This window comes from Gymnoscopelus microlampas (assembly GCF_963454915.1).
Source record: "Gymnoscopelus microlampas genome assembly, chromosome: 13".
Taxonomy (NCBI): Eukaryota; Metazoa; Chordata; class Actinopteri; order Myctophiformes; family Myctophidae; genus Gymnoscopelus; species Gymnoscopelus microlampas.
Window position 1 is genome coordinate 37,931,215 of NC_139950.1, and position 21,467 is coordinate 37,952,681.

At 40.7% G+C, this 21,467-nt stretch overlaps 3 protein-coding genes across 3 annotated transcripts; all 3 read left to right on the top strand.

Moving 5' to 3' along the window:
• Positions 1-84: 84 nt before the first annotated feature.
• LOC311058958 (sphingomyelin synthase-related protein 1-like) lies at positions 85-6,899 on the top strand. Its single transcript, XM_084076517.1, has 6 exons — positions 85-214; positions 3,348-3,974; positions 4,198-4,293; positions 4,762-4,879; positions 5,106-5,256; positions 5,409-6,899. Exons 2-6 carry the CDS (start codon positions 3,352-3,354, stop codon positions 5,711-5,713), a joined length of 1,293 nt encoding a protein of 430 aa, XP_083932643.1. The 5' UTR covers positions 85-214; positions 3,348-3,351; the 3' UTR covers positions 5,714-6,899.
• Positions 6,900-8,082: 1,183 nt separating this feature from the next.
• msmb (microseminoprotein beta) lies at positions 8,083-9,699 on the top strand. Its single transcript, XM_084076385.1, has 4 exons — positions 8,083-8,191; positions 8,431-8,536; positions 9,092-9,197; positions 9,373-9,699. The coding sequence occupies exons 1-4, from the start codon at positions 8,189-8,191 to the stop codon at positions 9,491-9,493; spliced, it is 336 nt and encodes a 111-aa protein (XP_083932511.1). The 5' UTR covers positions 8,083-8,188; the 3' UTR covers positions 9,494-9,699.
• A 6,149-nt stretch (positions 9,700-15,848) lies between these two features.
• On the top strand, positions 15,849-17,195 carry npy4r (neuropeptide Y receptor Y4; the record flags this gene model as incomplete). The annotated part of the gene is made up of 1 exon (XM_084076112.1): positions 15,849-17,195. The coding sequence occupies one exon, from the start codon at positions 15,849-15,851 to the stop codon at positions 17,193-17,195; it is 1,347 nt and encodes a 448-aa protein (XP_083932238.1).
• Between the last annotated feature and the right edge of the window lie 4,272 nt (positions 17,196-21,467).

Genomic DNA, 21,467 nt, shown 5'->3' on the forward strand with positions numbered 1-21,467 from the left:
GCGCTGTGTTTTCCCAGGCATTCTTTGAACGGTTCTTTCACACTGTCCAATGTCTCTTCCTGTTTGGCATGTTGTTGCCAAGTTGTCAGAACGAAGCATGTTGGCGATGAAACCCTTCAGTGGTGATGGTTGTTGTGAGCCACTTGTTGCTGTAAAGTTAGTCCACCTAAACAGACAGCACACGCACAGTCCCCGGAGTGGCAGTAAGCTCTCGGTAAGGTGTTTTTACAGATAAACTAGGTGCTAGATGTTTTCAAATATGTTTTTTAGGCGAATGGCTTAATTATTTGTAGGGTTTGTGAGGTGACAGATTTCACAGGCATCCTCGTAGTTTCTGTTGGGAAAACATCACACGTGACGTACTTGTTTAGTTGTAGTTTAGTCTCTTGGGCTGTGTCCAAAATCACTAGTGATCACTTTAGTAGCTAGTCTAAGTACTGTATAACTATAAGTAGTGACAATTGACAAATAAAAAACCCGATTCTGTATGCAGTCCACGGGGGGGGGGGGGAATAGCCACTTGTATGTAAGGCAGGGGTCGGCAACCTTTTTGACATGAAATGCCATGTTTTTATTTTCTTGTGTGTCAGTGTGCCAAATCAACATTAAGTTTAATTTATGACACCACATCAAAAATATTTCCAACTGATTTTGACTGTCCGTATACATAACCTTTATTTTTTTTCTGGGCATTGTAGTGCCCAGAAAAAAAGCAGTTGCCCTGGAATGTCATCAGTAAAGCCCATATTTCTCCGAACATGTACAAATGCAAAATATAAGGTACTTACCCGCTTGCCCCAAATGTTAACAAGGTGTCCGGAGTATTTGTGCAATGCATTAGTCCATATTTCTCAATAAATAAGTGTTTTAATCCCGTCTGTGGCCGATTCTGTCGGAAGTTCCCAATGGGCGGTAGTGACGGGGCGTATCCGGTGAAAGCCTGAATTACACTACACTCAATGTAAACAGGAAGTGAACGAGTGGGGGGGAAATGGCGTTCGGCCACAGACGGGATTAAAACACTTCTTTATTGAAAAATATAGACTAATACATTGCACAAATACTCCGGACACCTTTTTAACATTGGAGGCAAGCGGTTAAGCACCTTATATTTTGCATTTGTACATGTTCCGGAGAAATACGGGCTTTACAGATGACATTCCATGGCAAACTTGGGGGGGGGGGGGGGGGGGGGGGGGGTCAAGGTGTCAATAAAATGTCAAAATCGATTAAATATATCTACGAGAGTCTTGATCTAAGGCTAGTAGGAGGTAATTTGCAGACAGATGTGAGGGGACATAATTCAATTGACTAAATGTTTTTAAATATTTTATTTCAAAAGAAAAATAGTCTCTCAGTGTGCCAGTGATTACCCTCCACTGTGGCAATGTTGGCAGTCACCTGTGCCTAAGGTTGCCTACAGTGAGGAGGGAGTAATGTATGTAGCCCCTTTCGGAACCCTGTATATCTTTTTTGTATTTGGCAAGGCCGTCATCCCAAATACAAAAAGGTATTCAGGGTTCCGAAAGGGGCTTAGGAGTAATGTAGTCCTAGAATGCCTGTGATATTATACATACAGTACATATCATGTATTGATTAACATATACACGGCCATAAAACACACCTATACCCATGGCTGTGATATGACATTAATTTCATATTTTCACAGCCATTCTAGGGCAGTCTTGGTTTCTGTTAAAGTGATTTAATATCCTTAAATTAATATGTATGTGTCATTGTATGATTGATTGATTGAATACTTTATTAGACAGCACGACTTACAGTCATACATTTGGGCTAACAGGATAACACCAAAAACTCCTGGGGACTTGTTTCCAACTTTCCATTGCGGTCCTATGTATTCAATTAATCAACATAGCATAACAAATATGATAATCAACAAATATAAAACACTATTATGTACAGAGTAGAAAAAGGGGAAGCCATTGATCATACCTCATATTTTCAATGTCATATTGGAATGTGTCAGGACAAGTCAACACTTAGTCTGAGCATTACTCACTCTCTCTCTCTCTCTCTCTCTCTCACACACACACACACACACACACACACACACACACACACACACGAGAGTTGTGTCACACAGCTGTGTCACCGTCTTATGTGACTCACTTAAGCCTACCAGAGACGCTGACATGGCTAAACAGACGCCCTAGCGAGGCTACGTGCTGTTTTGTGATTGTGAGGAAATGTCTGAAGGAAATGGCTATTTCTTAATTTCAGAGTGTATGAGGGGGAACAGAATGAGTTTAGGATTCGTTAATTAAGGTTTAATAACGTTAGGTTGATTCACATGGGCTTGCTACACCCACACGCCTACATCTAACTAAAGCAAATGCAATTCATAGCTGCTGTTCTAAACTTACCCAGTGTCTTGGATATAACCCCTCTATTGTTATGAGTAACTGAAGAACATTTATAAAGAATGGCACTTTAAAAGCCTAAAAAATGTCCCATTGGTCACTGATAGTCAAGAAGCTAATTGGTTGTGCAGTTATTTTAGTAATATTCTGTTCTTTCATATCAAAATACCTTGCTTACTGTACTGTAAGTCGCTCTGGATAAAGAGTATCTGCTAAATGCCTGAATTGTAAAATAACCTGGGCAGTGTTCAAATTCAGCTGTGGCCAAGCTGTGAGCGCTTGCTTATCCTGGCAGACTTTGGAGCTGTGGTGAACCCCTGCTTATCAGCAGGTCGAAGTGCAGTTAGAGAGCCGGCTGATTGTCTCATCAGTAGTGAAGTCCTGCTGTTTAAGAGGAACATACTGTATCACTTCACCACCCAGGTACTAGAGCTGTGCTGGATCACTCACTGAAGATCTGCTGAGAAGCTTATTTGGTCAGTTATATATTTATGTTTTTATTTATTTGTATAGGCAGCAATGACCACCAAACTAGGAATTCATAGTTAGATGTAATAGATAGTTAGTTTGTATATACAGCATAGTTTGTTACATCTAATTTGGGTACATTCTGTTTTGGCAGTCTTTATAAACTGTTCATCTTCATATAGGTTTGGGTCACAGTACTTACAGACCAACAGCCTACTGTACAGATACTGAGCTGTTGCTGTAATAACACCAAATGGCTTACACACACCTCTACTGTAGGTCACACTGGTGTAAGTACGCTAACAAGCTGTGTTAGTCACTGTCCACTCAGCAACAGCAGATTACCTCTCACAGACTGAGTGAGAGAGTTTCTCTACTGTACCAACAGTATGGGTCAGTGACTCGGTGTGCATTGAATTGTGTGCCATGCTGCTGAATCTCTGTCTCTGCTTTGGGTCCTACCGTCTCTGCATCCTCCTCTCTTCTTATGTGCAGGGCCATGGATTCACCGGAGGTGACTGTGAGCACCTGGAGCTGTGAGCAAGTGGCCAAATGGCTGAGGGAAGAAGGCTTCGAGGAGTATGTGGTGCTGCTGTGCACGACGCACCGTCTGGACGGCACCAGCCTTTTGTCGCTGACCGAAGCAGACTTACGTGGCCCCCCACTGGGTCTCAGCGTGCTGGGCGACATCAAGAGGCTGGCCTTGGCTCTTAGGCGGCTCCAGAGCCAGAACCAGGCCCAAGTGGAGGAGCTTGGTCTCGGCTCCACAGACAGCCTGCCGGTGGGGGCCACGGTGGCGTCGACAGGCCTTGAATGCGGGCGTAACGGGGCTTACAGGAGATGTAACGGGGGTGAGCACTTGTGTAATGGAACTGAGCTTCGCCTGAGGAACATTGACAGATACAGTTATGCGTCGGGTGACGCGCCCTGTCACACACACTCCAACGGGAGGTGCAGGCAGCACCTGGCCGGTCGTCTAGACCCGGAGCTGTGGAAGACGGCCATGAGCTCCGTCTATGTTATGCTTGTGTTTGGATTCACGTCGTTCGTCATGGTCCTCGTGCACGAACGCGTCCCAGACATGAGGACATACCCGCCACTGCCCGACATATTTCTGGACAGGTACAGTTACAGTGTATAATGTACCTGGTTTGTGCTTCCTTCCTTCATGCCGTTGGGTGGGGCGTTGTCCATTTTTATATCAATGAGGTAAATGTTGGATTGAAGATTCCACCCCCCTATGTCAAGCAATAATCAAGACTGCTGGACATAGGGGTTCAAGTCCATGGTAGTCCATGGTATATCTAATCTACCTGCTGATACTGTTGTTTTTCTTCTATGACAGTGTCCCTAGAATCCCCTGGGCCTTTGCGATGGCTGAGGCCTGTGGTCTGATCCTGTGTTACATATTTATTTTGATCCTGCTGCTTCATAAACATAGGTAACCCACCACTGCACTGTATTTACGAATAAAAAAAAACAATCTCCAGTAAAATGCACTCATATCACAATATTATTAGACTTTACTAGAATTTGGGAAGTTCCATTGTTTACACAGATTTCTTAATGCTTGCACAGTGAATTATCAGTTTGTTTCACTGTACTTGACTTATAAAAATGTTTATTATTTTAATATTTTATTTCCATCAGACAAATTCTGATTTAATATTACTCATTTAAGTGCAACATCATCAGGCAAAAAGTCCACACAGGTTGTTTTTCAAATAAAAACTTCTGTTTCTCTCTATCCCTCTCTGTTTCTGTCTCTCTCTCTCTGACTTCTCTATAATCCCTCTGTGTTTCTCTCTCTCTCTCTCTCTCTCTCTCTCTCTCTCTCTCTCTCTCTCTCTCTCTCTCTCTCTCTCTCTCTATCCCTCTCTCACTGTTTCTGTGTTCCTCCCTCTCTCAGATCCATTCTATTTAGACGTCTGTGTTCTTTGATGGGAACAGTATTTCTTCTCCGTAGTTTCACCATGTTCGTCACCTCCCTCTCCGTACCTGGTCAACATCTACAGTGTGCCAGTAAGGTAGGCACAACACACACACACACACACACACACACACACACACACACACACACACACACACACACACACACACACACACAAACTCCCATTATTTTTAGTGTTGGAATTGCTGGTAAATCGGTGATTCTTTTAGTAGACTTACTGTATGCTTGTTATCTTTCAATCAACGACGATAACAGTGCTATGAAAATGCCACAACATGTTGTGGTGTGTGTTTGTGGTATAGATGTACGATGATACGTGGGGAAAGCTCCAGAGGGCACTGGCGATCTGGAGTGGCTTTGGGATGACCCTGACAGGGGTTCATACCTGTGGGGACTACATGTTCAGTGGACACACTGTTGTCATCACCATGCTGAACTTCTTTGTCACCGAATGTGAGTGCCAATGACTTTGTGTTTTTAAAAAGTTGTTTCATTGTCATTTGCGTATCGTAGAAGTGACTCTTCAGCCTATTTTATACTTAATCGTTCGACAGTGTTTCTCTCCGGAAAATAAACCTGCTTACGGTTATCGTTGTGTCCCACAGACACACCACGGAGCTGGAATCTGATCCACACCATCTCCTGGGTGTTGAACCTGTTTGGGATCTTTTTCATCCTTGCGGCTCATGAGCACTATTCCATTGATGTGTTCATAGCGTTCTACATCACCACACGTCTTTTCCTCTACTACCACACCTTGGCCAACACCCGCGCCTACCAGCACAGCCGACGAGCACGCATATGGTTCCCCATGTTCTCTTTCTTTGAGTGCAATGTTAACGGACCAGTACCCAACCAGTACCATTGGCCCTTCAGTAGACCTGCATTCATGAAGAGTCTGATTGGATGAAAAGTCACATTGAAAGACTCATATAGATCATATTATGTTATAATTATGATATTAGAGTATATTGTAATTATAATATTCTTTTCTATAGCCTGAAATTGATTCTCAGCAAAGTGGTCCTTTGCTGAGAGTGGTGGCAAGTATTTTTTCGTATTATTTATGAAAATATGGTGTTTACACTAATCTTATTCTGTGTTGTGTGAGGTTTATTAGAGGATAAGAACTTCTTGTGTGATTTCTCTCTATTTCAGAGAGACAAGTCAGTCACACCTGCCTTTTAATGACTTTATTCACTTTATTAATTTATAGTGGCCCTCTGACGTTTGGGGTTTAATCATTTGGGATGTCAATTGTATTAATTATATTTTTAAGACTACGCCATAGTTAAATAGTTGACATGTTTTGGAGTTGTTGCCACAGTCTTATTTGCTATGAAAGGACAGTTGAGGGGTGGGGTTTTGGGGGTTCTTTGCATTTGGGTGTTCGGGGGCCACTGTAGAATGTTTTCTTTTCGCCAGACACACTTGAACTTTATGTATGAAACACTGAAATGTAGCATCTACAGTGTTTTATTTGACCACATCAACATCGTTCTAAAAAAGAAGGAAAGAAAGAAAAAATACAGGATTTTTTTTAATGTTCTGTTTTGCCAATTAACTGTCTGTATTTTGTTTTTTTATGATTTATTTATCATGGATCACTTCCGTGTTTTTTATGATTTTGTATTTTGCTTTATAGTTTAAAGACTTAAACTTCATACTTCTTTCTTTTAATGTTTTAACGGTACAGAATAGGGAATGGTCTGTAGACCATGTACACTAATAAGAATCAGATTTAATTGATTGAATACTTTAATGATGATTTTTAACACGCCAAATGGATGACACAAAAAGCCAGAGGCTTGTTTCCATTGTGGTCCATACATTGCCATGGAATACGAGAGTTTAGTATCCATTTAGGTTTGGATTTCATTTGTCAACCATGAGCTTTCTTGATATTCGCATCACTAATAACCTCTCAATATTATTGCTATCATTGACAAGCCAAACATGTGGATCATGGATTTTCAGGGCTGTCTTATGAGAAACGCATCTCTGCTATCTCATTGATCTCATTGCTCTTACTCTGTAGCATCCCAGTCTACTGAAAGTTATTTTATTAAGTTGTTTAATACTTTTTGTAAGGATTATTAGCCTTCTGGCTCAACAATAAAAAGTCAAAAATATTTTGTGTGTGTGTGTGTGCCTGACATTGGCCACATTTGGTGTGACATTTCCCAACGTTGTGCAATTACGATGTTTGTGAGGGACCCATTCTCTATTAATGGTAAATGTAAACAGGTGCTACTGATGTAACTTTACGAGGGTCCCCTCATACTGTAACTGTTAATATTGATACTGATGCTTGCCTAACTGGTCGATATGTAAGCATCAGATAATCGCAAAGAAGAACAAGTCCGTCGGCTATGAACATTTTTAGATGGCATACCGGTATTTGCAGTGCAATTCCATATATCTTAGACCTGGCCTTGTAGTTACTGTCCACCCTGAGATTGGGAAGTATAGGGTTAAATCCTCAGCCAAGTCATACCCAAGACCAGTGGTGGAAAGTAACTAACTACATTTACTTTAAGTCCTGTACTTTAGTACAATTTTTAGTTTTTTTTTTTTACTTTACTGGATTTTTCAATACTTTTACTTCTACTCCACTACATCTCAGCGGTAAATATTGTACTTTTGCTTGATGCGACACATCGTGAGCTTGTAGATCTGCTATTTCAAAAGATTTTTACATATTTGAAAACTTGTGAAATGATACATTCTGCATAATGACTACTTTCTACTTTTGGTACTTTAACCCTGCAAGGCCCAGTGTGATTGCACGATCACATGTATGTTTTATAAAGAAATGAGTTTAAATCATTTTTCTTTTCTGTTATTTTTTATTTTTTTCACCTCTAAATCCTCATTGGGTCCTATTGTTTAGTCTTACAATGCCATTGGCCAGGATATTTGCATATAAATACCCCCCACAGAGCCAGGAATCATCACAACTTGAAAAGAATCTGGGCCTTGCAGGGTTAAGTACATTTTGATATCAATACTTTTGTGCTTTTACATTCCCCCATACGACCGTCATGTCCAGGTGGTGCACTTGTACATCAAGCTAGCTGCCTCACGCTAAAGAAAAAGGAAAACAGGCTCCTGAACTACAGTATGGACCACATGACTCTGGAACCGTTGGTCCCCAAGGCTACTTATAATCTAAATGATTAATAATACTGTGATTCAACAGGGTGTGCCCACTGTATATTTGCTTACTTCCACACCTTAAGACAAATACAAGTCTTTAGTAATATCTTTGTTTCAATAATGATCAGTAGAGATTGGGGGCAACACACATCATATATAAAGCATTCTGCATCTGAGAGTTCTCAGAAACTTCAGCTCCTTGTTTAAGGCCACATCAATCCTCAGGATGGTGAGTACTGTACTTCATATCTGGCATTGTGAGTCTGGTGATGAAATTTCAATTTACAGTAGATTTAAACGTGATGAGTAATTCCTTTGTTTTTTTTTACACAGGATATGATGGTTATTTATTGATTGATTGATTGAATGCATATATTATCTGTCAAACGGATAACACAAAGAACTTCTCCATTGTTGTTAATAATAATAATAATAATGTGTTAATGTATTTTTGATGTACTATCTCAGAATTCCCTCCCAGTGATCGTTTATTTCCTGGGGCTGGTTGTGCTGTGTCAGTCCGCCTGCTTCTTCCAGATGCTAAAGCTAACAGACATAAATAACCCTCCAAAAAGTGAGTTCAGCTTGATTATGACAACAGTGGAATAGAGACAGTGTGAATTACTACCGTGATATAAGTCTAATTTATACTTTATCATACATCAGTGTTGCTCGCTGAATATAACTGATTGTCAAGATTTTCCAAATGAGTTATTTCTACTGAGCGACACCGTTGTATGACAAAGTAGGAAGGCCTATTAAATTATGCTTAAGTTTACACATTGGGACGACATGAGCAGTGGAAAACTACATGAGGTGTTCCGGTTGTTTTTAACTGTACATGTTTACTTTATGCTGCCTGACTCAAAACGTACCAAATGGACACACATCCACATGCACGTTAGCCTCGGTACCCTGGCTTTTTGCATGCACTTAACACAGTACACCACTGGCTCTCAAACTGATCTTGAGGGTGTTCCAGGCGGTCGCCAGCAAAATCAAGAACAGTTTAAATACTTAGAGAACCACTGCAGTAGGCCTACACACAAAATTATACAGAGCGTCATTTCTTCAGACCTGGATATGTAGCCTAGGTGTATTACATGTATGTGTTATTCTTTGTGTTCAGGTTGTGTGGATAAGGACAGTAAGGAGCACGCCTTTGGCTCTGAATGGACAACTAAAGACTGCTTGGCATGCTCCTGTTCTCAGCGAGGCATGAGCTGTTGCAGCAAGTAAGATTTTTCTCTCCTTCCAACTCAATCAATCCCTTAGTAAGCCTCACTAACATTAAACCCTTGATCAAACCTTGGTGTTTTCTGTTCTTGACTGTGTGGATTGTGTGCTTATATATGTTGATGGTGGCATCTTGGTATCAGGTTACTTATCTTAACTCTGTTTCATTCATAGGATACCATCACACTCTGCGATGGAGATCCCTGCAGATTGTGAGCTGATTGAGAATAAAGCGACCTGTTCTTTTAAGATAGTGATGAAGTCCGATCATTCCAAGGCGTGTAATCCTCTCTAAGCAAATGAGTTACAGATTGGCTGCATTGTCCTTATCTTCACCATGGACCAACAATGGAATGAAATGCTCTCAATCATTCCCTGGATTCTGATACAGTATGCATGTGAATAATTTATATTAGGCTACTCTAAATTGTCACAGATTTATGCTACTGTTTTATGCTACGGCCTACAGTGCCAATAAAGGTCAAATCTACAACTTTAGAATGTAGTGTGTGTCTTCTGTCATTTTCAAGATGTGAAGTTTGTTAGTTTGATCTATGTATATTACCAGTAGATAATGGAGTTCTAGCCCCTCAAGGGATTTAACAACCCAATGACATCTTTCATACAAACACTCTAACTTGTGCAGCAACACTTTTTGGAGTAGCTACTTCCATCTGCTATTTTTAAAGCTTTTTAGCTGACCTTATATTGGAAGAAGATATATGCACCTGCTTGGTGTAATATATGGTTTTAATATATAACTTTTGCAACCTTTTTATTTTTATATGTACCTTGTTGTCCTTGTCACATCTGTAAAACCACTGTTGTAAATGTCTTTTTGTACTCAGGGCACCATTGAAAAAGAGACCCTGGTCTCAATGGATTTCCCTAAAATAAAGGTTTCAATCAATCAATCAATCAACCAATCTTCTTTGTTTGAAAAGAGGTGACACCTTGGAGTCAGGAACATATTGAGTAATTGCACTTGAGAGTTCAGTGCCACTGTAGTGTTCTTTTGACTCGACACACTATTCATGAAACACTGAAATGTAGCATATATTGTTTTTAATTTGATCACCATCAGGACTTGATAGTTTTCCGCATAAGAAAATCCATTGGGAAAAATAATTGGGAATGTGCGAAAGTCTGATTGCCATCTGTGTAATAATTGTGTGTGTGTGTGTGTGTGTGTGTGTGTGTGTGTGTGTGTACTGAAAAAATAACGCACATCCTCCGTTTCTTGGTGCTGAGCCAAACTGCAAAAATAGAATCATGAAAAACAAAGCGAGTGAGTCTCGCAACTCACTTTTGAATACTGCAAACTTTTATTTGCAACAAACAGCAGATAGTACTATAGTAGATACGTACTGTATCTGCTGTTTGTCGTAAATAAAAGTTGGAGCATTCAAAAGTGAGTAGCAAGCCCTCGCTTTGTACTGGTACCTTATCCACTGAAGTTAGCCTCTTGTATGAACATGAATCAATATCTAAAGTAAATTATGATATGATGGGTGTGCCTCTGTGTGTATTTGATCACATATTAAACATTACTTAACACCTGTACACCTTAAGTCAATATATAATATAGTCATCTTTTGGTTTCAGTAAATATCAGTAAAGGTAGGCCAGGCACTGATGTCCACATGAGAGTTGTCAGACGCTTCAGCTTCCCTTTGTCTGTGCTCATATGAACTCTCAGGACGGTTTGATTGATTGAATGCTTTATTAGTCACAAATGTAAACAGCATGGAGGTACACTGAAATATTTAGGCTAAAAGGATAACACAAAAAAGTCCGGGGGACTTGTTTCCATTGTGGTCCTATGTGAGTATTTCACATCTACACTTAGTTACATTGTAACCCCTTCAACCCTGTCATACCAATTTTTGGTTGTCATTATAGGTGGAAATTAGAGACAAATATGCAAGAAATTTCATCAATTGTCTTGAAAATAGCAGATCTACAAGATTTAGATTTAGATTGTCTCTTTGCAGAGTTGTTAAGTGGTTAAGTGGTCATTAAATTCAGATCCAGATGGTGAAATTGAATGTACATAATAGATGCAGAGATTGGGATAGCAGTTGAGTAGTGGATTATAGTGTTTTCTTTTACACTTTTGTTATAACTTTTAACTACTGTAAGTGTAACTATTCTGAAATGCAGCCATTATCAGCATGCCAATATGCAGATGTAATTTAGATGTTATGAGTGACGGGTCCTAGTAAAATGTCAAAATCGATGATGGCATGTATTGTGTATGCCTGTTTATGCTGTTTTTTTTCCTCCTATACCTGTGATTGGTTGTCTGCTGGAATTGTGACAGCTCGTTGGTACATACCTCTAGATGTCTGAGATCAAATATTTGAGCAACACTCCAAAGAGCCTACGTACAGACACACATGGCCACAACACTGGTTGAGTGTTAGTTTAATTTTTAGTCTGTGAGAGTGTAAACATTGGGCCATAAGGATTTTCTGAGTATCAGCATCCGGTACTTTGTTAAGCTAACTCTAGATAGCTTCAGTGACTTGTTTACAGGAGATCAGAAGTTTCAGATCAGGTTGAGCTAACCTAACCCTAATCCAAAACTTAACATGCAAGCAATCCTTGACTCCAACCTGAATATTTTACTGATTAACCTTAGCTCACCCCCCCCCCCCCCCCCCCCCCTCACGCACACGCACACACACACACACACACACACACACACACACACGCACACACGCACACACGCACGCACACACACACGCACGCACACACGCACACACGCACACACACACACACTATATCACAGCCACCTTTCATCAGACAGATTGATTGATTACATCTGATTTTCACTGTGTATAGGTTGTGGATATGGATGGTGAAGAGCATGCACTTGATTCTGCATGGATTACTAAAAACTGCTATAAATGCTCCTGTGATGAAAGAGGCATGGGAAGATGCACATATAGCCTATTATGTTTTCCTCTCCTCTCCTCTCCTTCGTAATCATAATCTTTTTGCAAACAAACCTCCATTCTGTGTTCTCTGTTCCACAGTGTGTGCACATCCATCTTTTGTGGTTTGATTTACTTATATGTTAAGATGATCTTACATCTCTTTCATTGACGGCTTCCCTGAACCCAAACATTTCGCCCCCCAACTGTGAGCTGGTTGTGGATTTTGACTCCTGTTCTGCCAACATGCATATGGATTAAGTCAGAAAACACAAAGGAGTGTTTTGTTTATCTCAATCTGGGAACCCTTTGGCAAAAAAAGGGGGGGGGGGGTCTGAATCTGTCTTGAGAGATTACCTTTCTCTAAACCCACGTGGTGGTTATACACATTGGCTACAGTCTCTTGATGTTATGTCTTATATAATTGATCATCTGAAACAGAGTATTATTTCAGTTACACCACCAATCCAGGAACAACCTAAAGCATATTTTGAATTGAGTTTGTATGTATTTCTCGATCCTACTCTCTTTATACAAAGTGGTTGTCATAAGAATAGTATGGCAGATGTCATATTCACTGTTCACTGTCTGAATGTGCATTTATACTTATATTTATTAATAGAATGTGCAGATGTTCAGATTCAGTTAGACCATGCAGATGTCTAGTGTCAGACAAGTCTATTTATTTATTTAAAAGAAATCTTCTTATTCTCATCACTATACCCTTACCTGTACCTATCCTGTGTTTTATGCTTACTGCAGTTGCTGCTATGACACCTGCATATCCACATGGGGTTCAATAGTTTCACCACTAAGTGGCAGTAGAGCTCATCGTTTGGGGACATCTCACATGTCAGAGGCTCCTATGAAGCCATTAACAGACATGTTCATGGTGCTTCTCTCTGTCAAATAAACACCCTGGCTTGTGTGGCGTTTTTCTCTCTGAACCACACCACTCTGGATCCACACCTGAGCATCACATTGTCATCTTTTCATCCTGTCACCATTTCCCCCCAAATCTACCAGGTGAGTGCTGTGCAATTGAACTATAATCAGCCAAAATGGTCTTTGTTGAGGACAATCAGTATTCATTAAAAATATTTTATTTTTTCTAATCAAATGCTGAATAATGTAAATGTGTCTGTTCACTGTTTGTGCAGGTGTTGCAGATTAGTAATGTTGTTATTATTAGTAGTATTATTATTCATATTTTGTATACATTCAAACCATTATATAATATTTACCGGTATTTAGAATTTATTAAAAAACATGTGTTAACTAAGTAAAGCTGTAAATATGCTTCCCTATAGCTGCAGAAAACATGCTATTGTTGTTGAACCTATACTTGATGTGTTGTGAAACATTTATTTTCAGCAATACTGGCAAATAGCCTGATGTCACACAGTCTTTAAAAGTGTGAATAATCTAGTATATGTGAAACATGTTTGGGTAGCTAGCTGAAAGCAGGCCAGATTTGCCTACATACAGTCTTTTACTGATAACTTGGACACATATTGAAGGCTGCTGTATAGAGTATACAGATTGATTGATTACATCTGATTGCTGTATCATTTTCACTGTGTATAGGTTGTGGATATGGATGGTGAAAAGCATGCATTTGATTCTGCATGGATTACTAAAAACTGCTATAAATGCTCCTGTGATGAAAGAGGCATGAGAAGATGCACATGTTGTTTTCGTAATCATAATCTTTTTTTTTCAAACAAACCTCCATTCAGTATTCTCTGTTCTTCAGTATGTGCACATCCATCTTTTGTGGTTTGATTTACTTATATCTTAAGATGATCTTATACTATATACATAACATAAGCATGCATGTTGCATGCATGTTGTAAGTGGGTGCATGCCATGGCACAACTGTGTGCATGTACTACACACATGCATGCACATGGATGCATGCACGCACGCACGCACTGATTATGGTCTGTTGTTACAGTAGTTTGATAATTAATTCCCAATGAGGGAATTGACAGGGTCAAGTGTTTTTAATGTCTCTCACACGGTCTCTGTTCCATTTCCAGACATACATAGATGCTGTCTGTTTCACGGCTCCTTTTTTTATGGTGAGTTATGGGTGCTAAAGTAGTTATTAGTTTCTATCATCTGCAGCAATTAGTCAGGTTTTTATATAAAAAAGTAGACTATTGTATTGCCATCCAAGCAGATGAGACTTAAAATCAGCTGTTAATAAGTTGCTTTTCAGAAGAACACAGAATCAGCAGATCTCATCTTATTAGAGAAATGTCTTTCACACATTTGACCATTTACAGTACCAGTCACAGAAGACCATTACATTTGTTGTTATGTCACTGAGGACTCTTGACTGGCTGATATGAAATGAACAAGCTGGAAGAAAGACATAATAGTGAGACGGAATAGCGTCAGGTCATGCTGCTCTTCTGCTGCAGAGGCTGTTTTGCTGTCATTGGTGGAAAGTAACTAAGTACATGTACTCAAGTACTGTACTTTTTTAGGTGCTTTTATTTTACTTGAGTATTTCCATTTTTCAATGCTGTAGTTCTACTCCACTACATCTCAGAGGCAAATATTGTACTATATTGTACTCAACGACAACAACATCTTTATAGTTACTTTTTTTGTTTGTTGCATATTTAGATTATTATTACAAAATATACATTAACCACTTAAGCCCTGTTTTAAACTTGGGCGATTAATGTTTGATGTTTGAATACAGGATTTTTAGTTGTACAGAGAGAGTCTACATTCATTGTGGTATTGCTAGTTTTGCTTACATAAAGAAATCTGAGTACTTCTTTGACTATGGAAGTTTTTATTGGACTTTATTATCTGCAAACCGTATCCACCACTGGCAGTAGTGAGCTGAAACGGATCATAAAGAGATGGCTCACGGAAGCTCCGGTTCACTTGTCTTATGGGGCTTTATTTATTTTACTTTTTATATTTATTCTTTGACAAAATAAAAGATTCTGGCAGCGCTGAGCCACCTGTCTGCACTTTAGACACCGTTAGATCTGATGTAGAATGTGGTACTATTGTAAACAGGGCAATTTTCTCCAGATTGCAGATTTTCACAGCATCTAGCAGTATCTTCACTTAAAGGAAACAAGGCTAGATCCATTTTATGAATCTGGCAATATCCATTCCTCCTCATTCTGAAATATTTTTTCTTCTGAAACCCTTTTCAGAAAATAAAGACTTTTGCTCAAATGAAGAGACGAGAAAAGCCAATAATCTAAATGCATAAATGGAGATGAGAATTTTCCACAGTAAATACATGGGTCAATTTAATCAGAATGTACTATAGTGAATAATTGCTTGATAAGACAAGCAACTATTGATTGATGAATCTGATTACCATACACGTATGACAAACCAACATCAGCAAATTATTGAGCTGATTGAGCTAAAAGCCCACTCATTTGATTTTGTAGCTTCATCACAAGCATGAAGCTGCATTTCATCTTTGAATTTATAATGATTTGTCAATTCCATTTGCACCCTCCTCCCTCCTCCCTCTCTGTCTGTGTGTCTGTCTGTCTGTCTGTCTGTCTGTCTGTCTGTCTGTCTGTCTGTCTGTCTGTCTGTCTGTCTGTCTGTCTGTCTGTCTGTGTCTGTCTCCCCCTCTCTTTCCCCCTCTCTCAGATGAATGTTGCCAGCCGGCTTGGTGGATGGGTGGTTTGATCCTAGTGGCATTGTAGTCTTGCTGTGATGTCCTGGAGAGGGAGTGCAAACCAGTCTCTTGCATTTGGCCCCATGCTGCCTGTCCCCTTCAACAAAACCTTTCAACCTTCTCTTCCATGGGAGGTGGTGGGCAGAACCAGCGGCCAGTCGGCGCAGGGGGGAGAGTGGACTGGAAACAAGACCCAGCCCCTCACTGACCCCTTTGTGCTGGTGGAAGATGATGACTGGTGCCATATGTCACCTGTCCTCACAGTGTCTGTAGTGGTTTGTTATTGCATTACAATGGTTCTGGGGCTGATGGGAAACATCTGCCTCATCCACATCATAGCCCATAGCAGGGAGAGGGCCAATGTCACCAGCATCTTTATCTGTAATCTGTCAATCTCTGACATCCTCATATGTGTCTGTTGCCTCCCATCCACTGTTGTTTACACAATAATGGACCACTGGGTGTTTGGGTCAGTACTGTGCAGACTGGTTCCATTCATCCAGTGTGTGTCTGTGACTGTATCTGTGTTGTCTCTGGTATTCATTGCTCTGGAAAGACATCAGTTGATCATCAATCCTTCTGGGTGGAAACCCAGCATTCCACAAGCTTATATGTCTGTCGTTCTCATCTGGATGCTTGCTTGCCTCACTTCCCTGCCATTCCTACTCGTTCACCTGCTTACGGACAAGCCCTATGCTGACATTCCCCTGCCAAAGTTCCAAGCACATCCCCCGCCTTCTCCCAATCCCCTGCCTCATCCCAACGCATCACTGATACAGCCCATCCCCAGCAAGTATTCAAATTCATCGTTTTTTTATCATGCCCTCACGTCTGCCCATCTGGAAGCATGTCTGGAGCAGTGGCCATCGCAGCAACAGAAGCTGGCTTACACCACGTGGCTCCTGCTGTTCCAGTACTGTGGCCCACTTCTGCTGGTGCTGTTCTGTTACATCAGGGTGTTTGCCCGCCTGCGGCACCGTAAAGACATGCTGGATCGCGCCAGAATCCCGGAGAGCCAGCATATGATTCAAAGTCGGCGAATCAACATCATGCTGGTTGCCCTGATAACAGCCTTCGCCGTCTGCTGGCTTCCACTCACCATCTTCAACACAGTGTCAGACTGGAACCATGAGGCCCTGCCTGCCTGTCACCACAACCTCCTGTTTTCCCTCTGCCACCTCCTGGCCATGTCCTCCACCTGCGTCAACCCTGTCATCTATGGCTTCCTCAACTCCAACTTCCGCCCGGAGGTCAGAGAAGCGCTGCTGCAGTGTCGCTGTAGCCCAACGCTGGAGGAAGAGTACGACCATTTCCGCTTGTCCACTGTGCACATGGAAATGTCCCGCAGCTCCATGCCCGTCAATTGTAGGAGCCACTCTGTGTGATATGTACAAATGCGCTGTACAATCCTGAGTGTTAATTGTCTGCGCCAGACCGAAAGCCATGGCCGAGACTATGTTTTTCACCCCGTCCGTCCGTCCGTCCGTCCGTCCGTCCGTCCGTCCGTCCGTCCGTCCTTTTGTCAGCTAATCTCTGGCACCGTTGGCTTGATCACAGCGAAACTGTGCACACACTCCCTGGATGCCAGAAAGTTTTGACAGTACTCCTAGATGGATCCGTTAGATTTTTCATATTCATCCTGATTGGCTAAGTTTTGAACAAAATGCCGCAACTCATGAACGCAGTGTCCGATTGTGGTGAAGCTTAGCACGCACATTCGCACTACATTGAGGAACAAATGCCACCCTTTTAACATTGCCCTATTATAGTGCCACCAGGTAGCAGAGTTTTCCCCCAAAAATGTTTATATTACTCCTACAAATTTTGTCCAAACATCACGCAAATTGGTACACAGTCAAGTGATCAAGACGGATCCGTCCATATTTTCATATTCCATCCTAATTGACGAATTCCCAACATTGCTGGCCCACAATAACCTACCTGACCTGGCGGAGACCTGTGCTCCGAGGAGCACTTTTTCTAGTTTAACTCTGAGAGTGTACAAATGGAACACATTTGTACACTCTCAGGCAGTGGCTCAGGAGGTGGAGCAGCCGCTTGGGAAACGAAAGGTTCCCCAGTTCAATCCCCTGAGTTAGTGTCGAAGCGTCCTTGAGCAAGACACTGAACATTCAACTGCTCCCAATGAGCAGGTTGGTGCCTTGCATGGTTTCCTCTGCCGTCGGTGTGTGAATGGGTGAATATAGTGCACATTGTGAAGCACTTTGGATGAAGGCAATATATAAAGGCACCATTTTATTTTTCAGCGTGGCCCTGTTTTAGGCCTAAAATTGGTTTAGCTTTGATTATGTAGAATGTCTGTGAAGTTATGTGTCAGAAGTGTACTGTGAAATATTAGTTTTATAGCTTTGAAGGTGTAGCACTGGAATCATTCTTGAGTTGAGTTATAATGGGTTTTCTAATAAATGGCAATGCATTCGTTGAATCCCTCTAAAAAGGATACACTTGTTAATAAATCATTGGAAAAAGATCTGTGTGCAGTTTGAGACAACAGACCATTGTTTAAATCAACACTTTAATAACAAATTATATTATGTATAAATATGTACAGATATGAGCAAATATTGTATAAGTATATTGCCTTAAATTAGGCATGTTGAAGTAGAGCTGAGTACATACATGTATGTTGTATGTTGTACTTCATTGTTCATTTTATATATATGTTATTGTGAATGTAGTGCAATAATTTCTTAATTGAAGACAAAAAATATGGTTGTTTTTGGCCTGCCAATCATCAAATGTTGAGAGACAGTGGGGAAGGACAAAAGGGACTCCAGCTTGTGTTTGAGAATAAAAGGCTTGTAATGAGGACAACATTCAATTGAATTCTAATATGTTTGTTTACACAATGCTTTCTAAAACAATTGAAAGGACTTTCCACTTTGTTACAAGGCAGGAAAACATTCAGAAGACAAATGCAAATTTGAGATTGTGAATAAATGGCCTTTAATCAGTACATAATAATTGTATTCTAATGTGTTTATATGGGGCTTTCTGCTGTAGGCTAATTAAATACATGTTCATTTTCCACACATCAGGAAAATAATGATCCTGTACACACCTAACTCACATTAATGTGTATAGTTTCTAAAGACCTACCATCTAAGGTGGTATCTTCTACGATTTCAGACAGGTTATGTACAGTGTGTGTGTGTGTGTGTGCGTGCGTGCGTGCGTGCGTGCGTGCGTGCGTGCGTGCGTGCGTGCGTGCGTGCGTGCGTGCGTGCGTGCGTGCCTGCGTGCGTGCGTGCCTGCGTGCGTGCGTGCGTGCGTGCGTGCGTGCGTGCATGCATGTGTAGATATTTATTTGTGGATGGGTTGGACTTGTTTTGTGGACTTTTTGTTTTGTTTCACGTGGCAGAAAAACAGTCTGCTGCTTTTCAATTTTGCTACGTGATGAGAAAGTAATTAATGTTGTTTTGAAAAATCTAATGAAACCTTGAAATATTGGGTTCTATGTTTTCTGTGTGTAGGCTATTATCCATGTTGCACAATGAGGTTTTAAACTTTTAAATGCAATAAATGTATTCTTGCTTTAGTAAACAGCCTCATCAATACATTCTACTGAGCTTCCCATAGGGGACGGACCATCTGTATACTTGAAGAGAAGATTATCAGGCACAATGAAAGCCATACTGTAGGTGTCTCTGAACCTTCTTAACCCTAGCAGATCCATCAAGGGACATGAAATGTGAGGACCATGTCTACTGGTGAGAAGACAGAAAATATAGCAGACATGATCGTGTCACTCCTTGGGCTGAAACATGTCGGGGCTGGAACCCGATTTCAAAGCTCACATGTGGCGATACGTAGATCTAAATGGGGGTCCCTGTCCCTGTAGCCTACTGTACAGACAGACAGACGGACAGACGGATATAGATAGATAGATAGATAGATAGATAGATAGATCTACACACATACATACAGTAAATAGCCGATCTACAAGCTCACGTGTCGTGATGCGGCGCGTTGTGAGCTTGTAGATCTAAAAGGGGGTCTCTGTCCCTATACTGTAGAGACAGACAGACACTGACCATGATACTGACCTGATACATACATAGCTAGGACATTCATTGTAAGCGGGTTCAATAAAAGAGGGAAAAAAGCTGGCCACTGTGTAGGAAATTGTGAATCGATTGATTAGATGCACATCAGTGGAGGTGGTCAAAAAATAAATGAACAAATAACTAAATAAATTAAACAAATAAATAAACAAATAAGTAGATAAATAAATAAAATGTCAATAAAAACATACTAAAAGAAAAACAGTTATACATATACAGTATATATACACTGTGCATATATATATACAGTATATTATAAACACTATGTATGTATGTATACTGTATACTGTAAATATAAAGAAAAACTATTATAAAAAAGAATAAAAGAAAAGGAAAAAAAATGGGGAAAAAAACATAAAGGGCGCTTCCCGCCGTTCTTGATCATGAGCTCCAGGATGAGCTCAGCTATGTCTACACCATGAACAGTGTTTCCCAAAAGCTGTGGGCGGTGGCTTTCCTACAATTTACCTTTAGAGATTTAGCAGATGCTTCAATACAGAGCAACTTACAAGTGTGAAATCAGAGTAAATGCCATGAACCCTAATCAAAAAGAACAATGTAGTGCTTCAAAGAAACTAGGATACCAGGTAAACGTCAAACGAAGCATCTGTCTAATGCTACACAACACTTATGGTTAAGCAAAACAAATCTACATAACAAATACAAATAACCAACATGGAGTATAACTAGCATCTATCAAATACGGTGATAAGACATGACCTCTGCCTCTCCTTGCTTCCCTTCCCACATTGGCCCGGGTCCCCTGTGTGAAGCTGCAGGGCCTCCAGAGCTCTGATCGCTCTGTTTCGGGGACAGTGGTGTCCAGGATGTCCTTCATCACCACCTGCTTCTTCCTCTTCTCCACCTCCATTGTCATGACCATAGCTTTCTCCTTCTCCTTCCCTCTCAGCAACCTTCATTACGCCATCTACTGTACCTCAATGCCATCTTCCCTCTCATTTGGATTGTCTCATCTCTCCAAGCCTTCAGTTCTCGTCTGCTCCTCCTCCAGCATTTTCTCCTCTTCCTCCACCTTGTTCTCTAACTCTGATGCCTCTTGCAGTCACCAATGTGCATTTCCATTGCTCTTTGTCCGGCCAAAGAAATCTTTAAAATAAAGTTCTAGTAGTTCTGGACATGTGTCACCTTTGCGGTGCATCCTGCCATATCGGTTTATATTAAAATGAAATTCTTCACAACCAATCAAATTAAAACAGAAATCCAGGTGCAAAATTAAACAATTAATATACATACATTTTGTTTCATGTATCTCGTATCCTGATGTCTTCTAGAATCTGAGGTACTCTACTTTTATTCTAACTACTTTATCTAGAAGAGGGTCTTGTGTGTGTTGTCTGTGTGTCTGTGTGTCCGTTTATCGCTAATATACCTTTAATCTTGTTCTTGTTGTCAAGACGATTAGCGGGTTCAAGTCTCAGTACCCAGCATTAGCCAGGTTATTGCATGGGTGAAATAGGCTCTCTCTGTCCATCTCTCTCCCTCTCTTCAAAGCGATGCGTTGTGAGCTTGCAGATGCTATTCTTGCCGTATGTTCTCCCCAGAATAGGAATG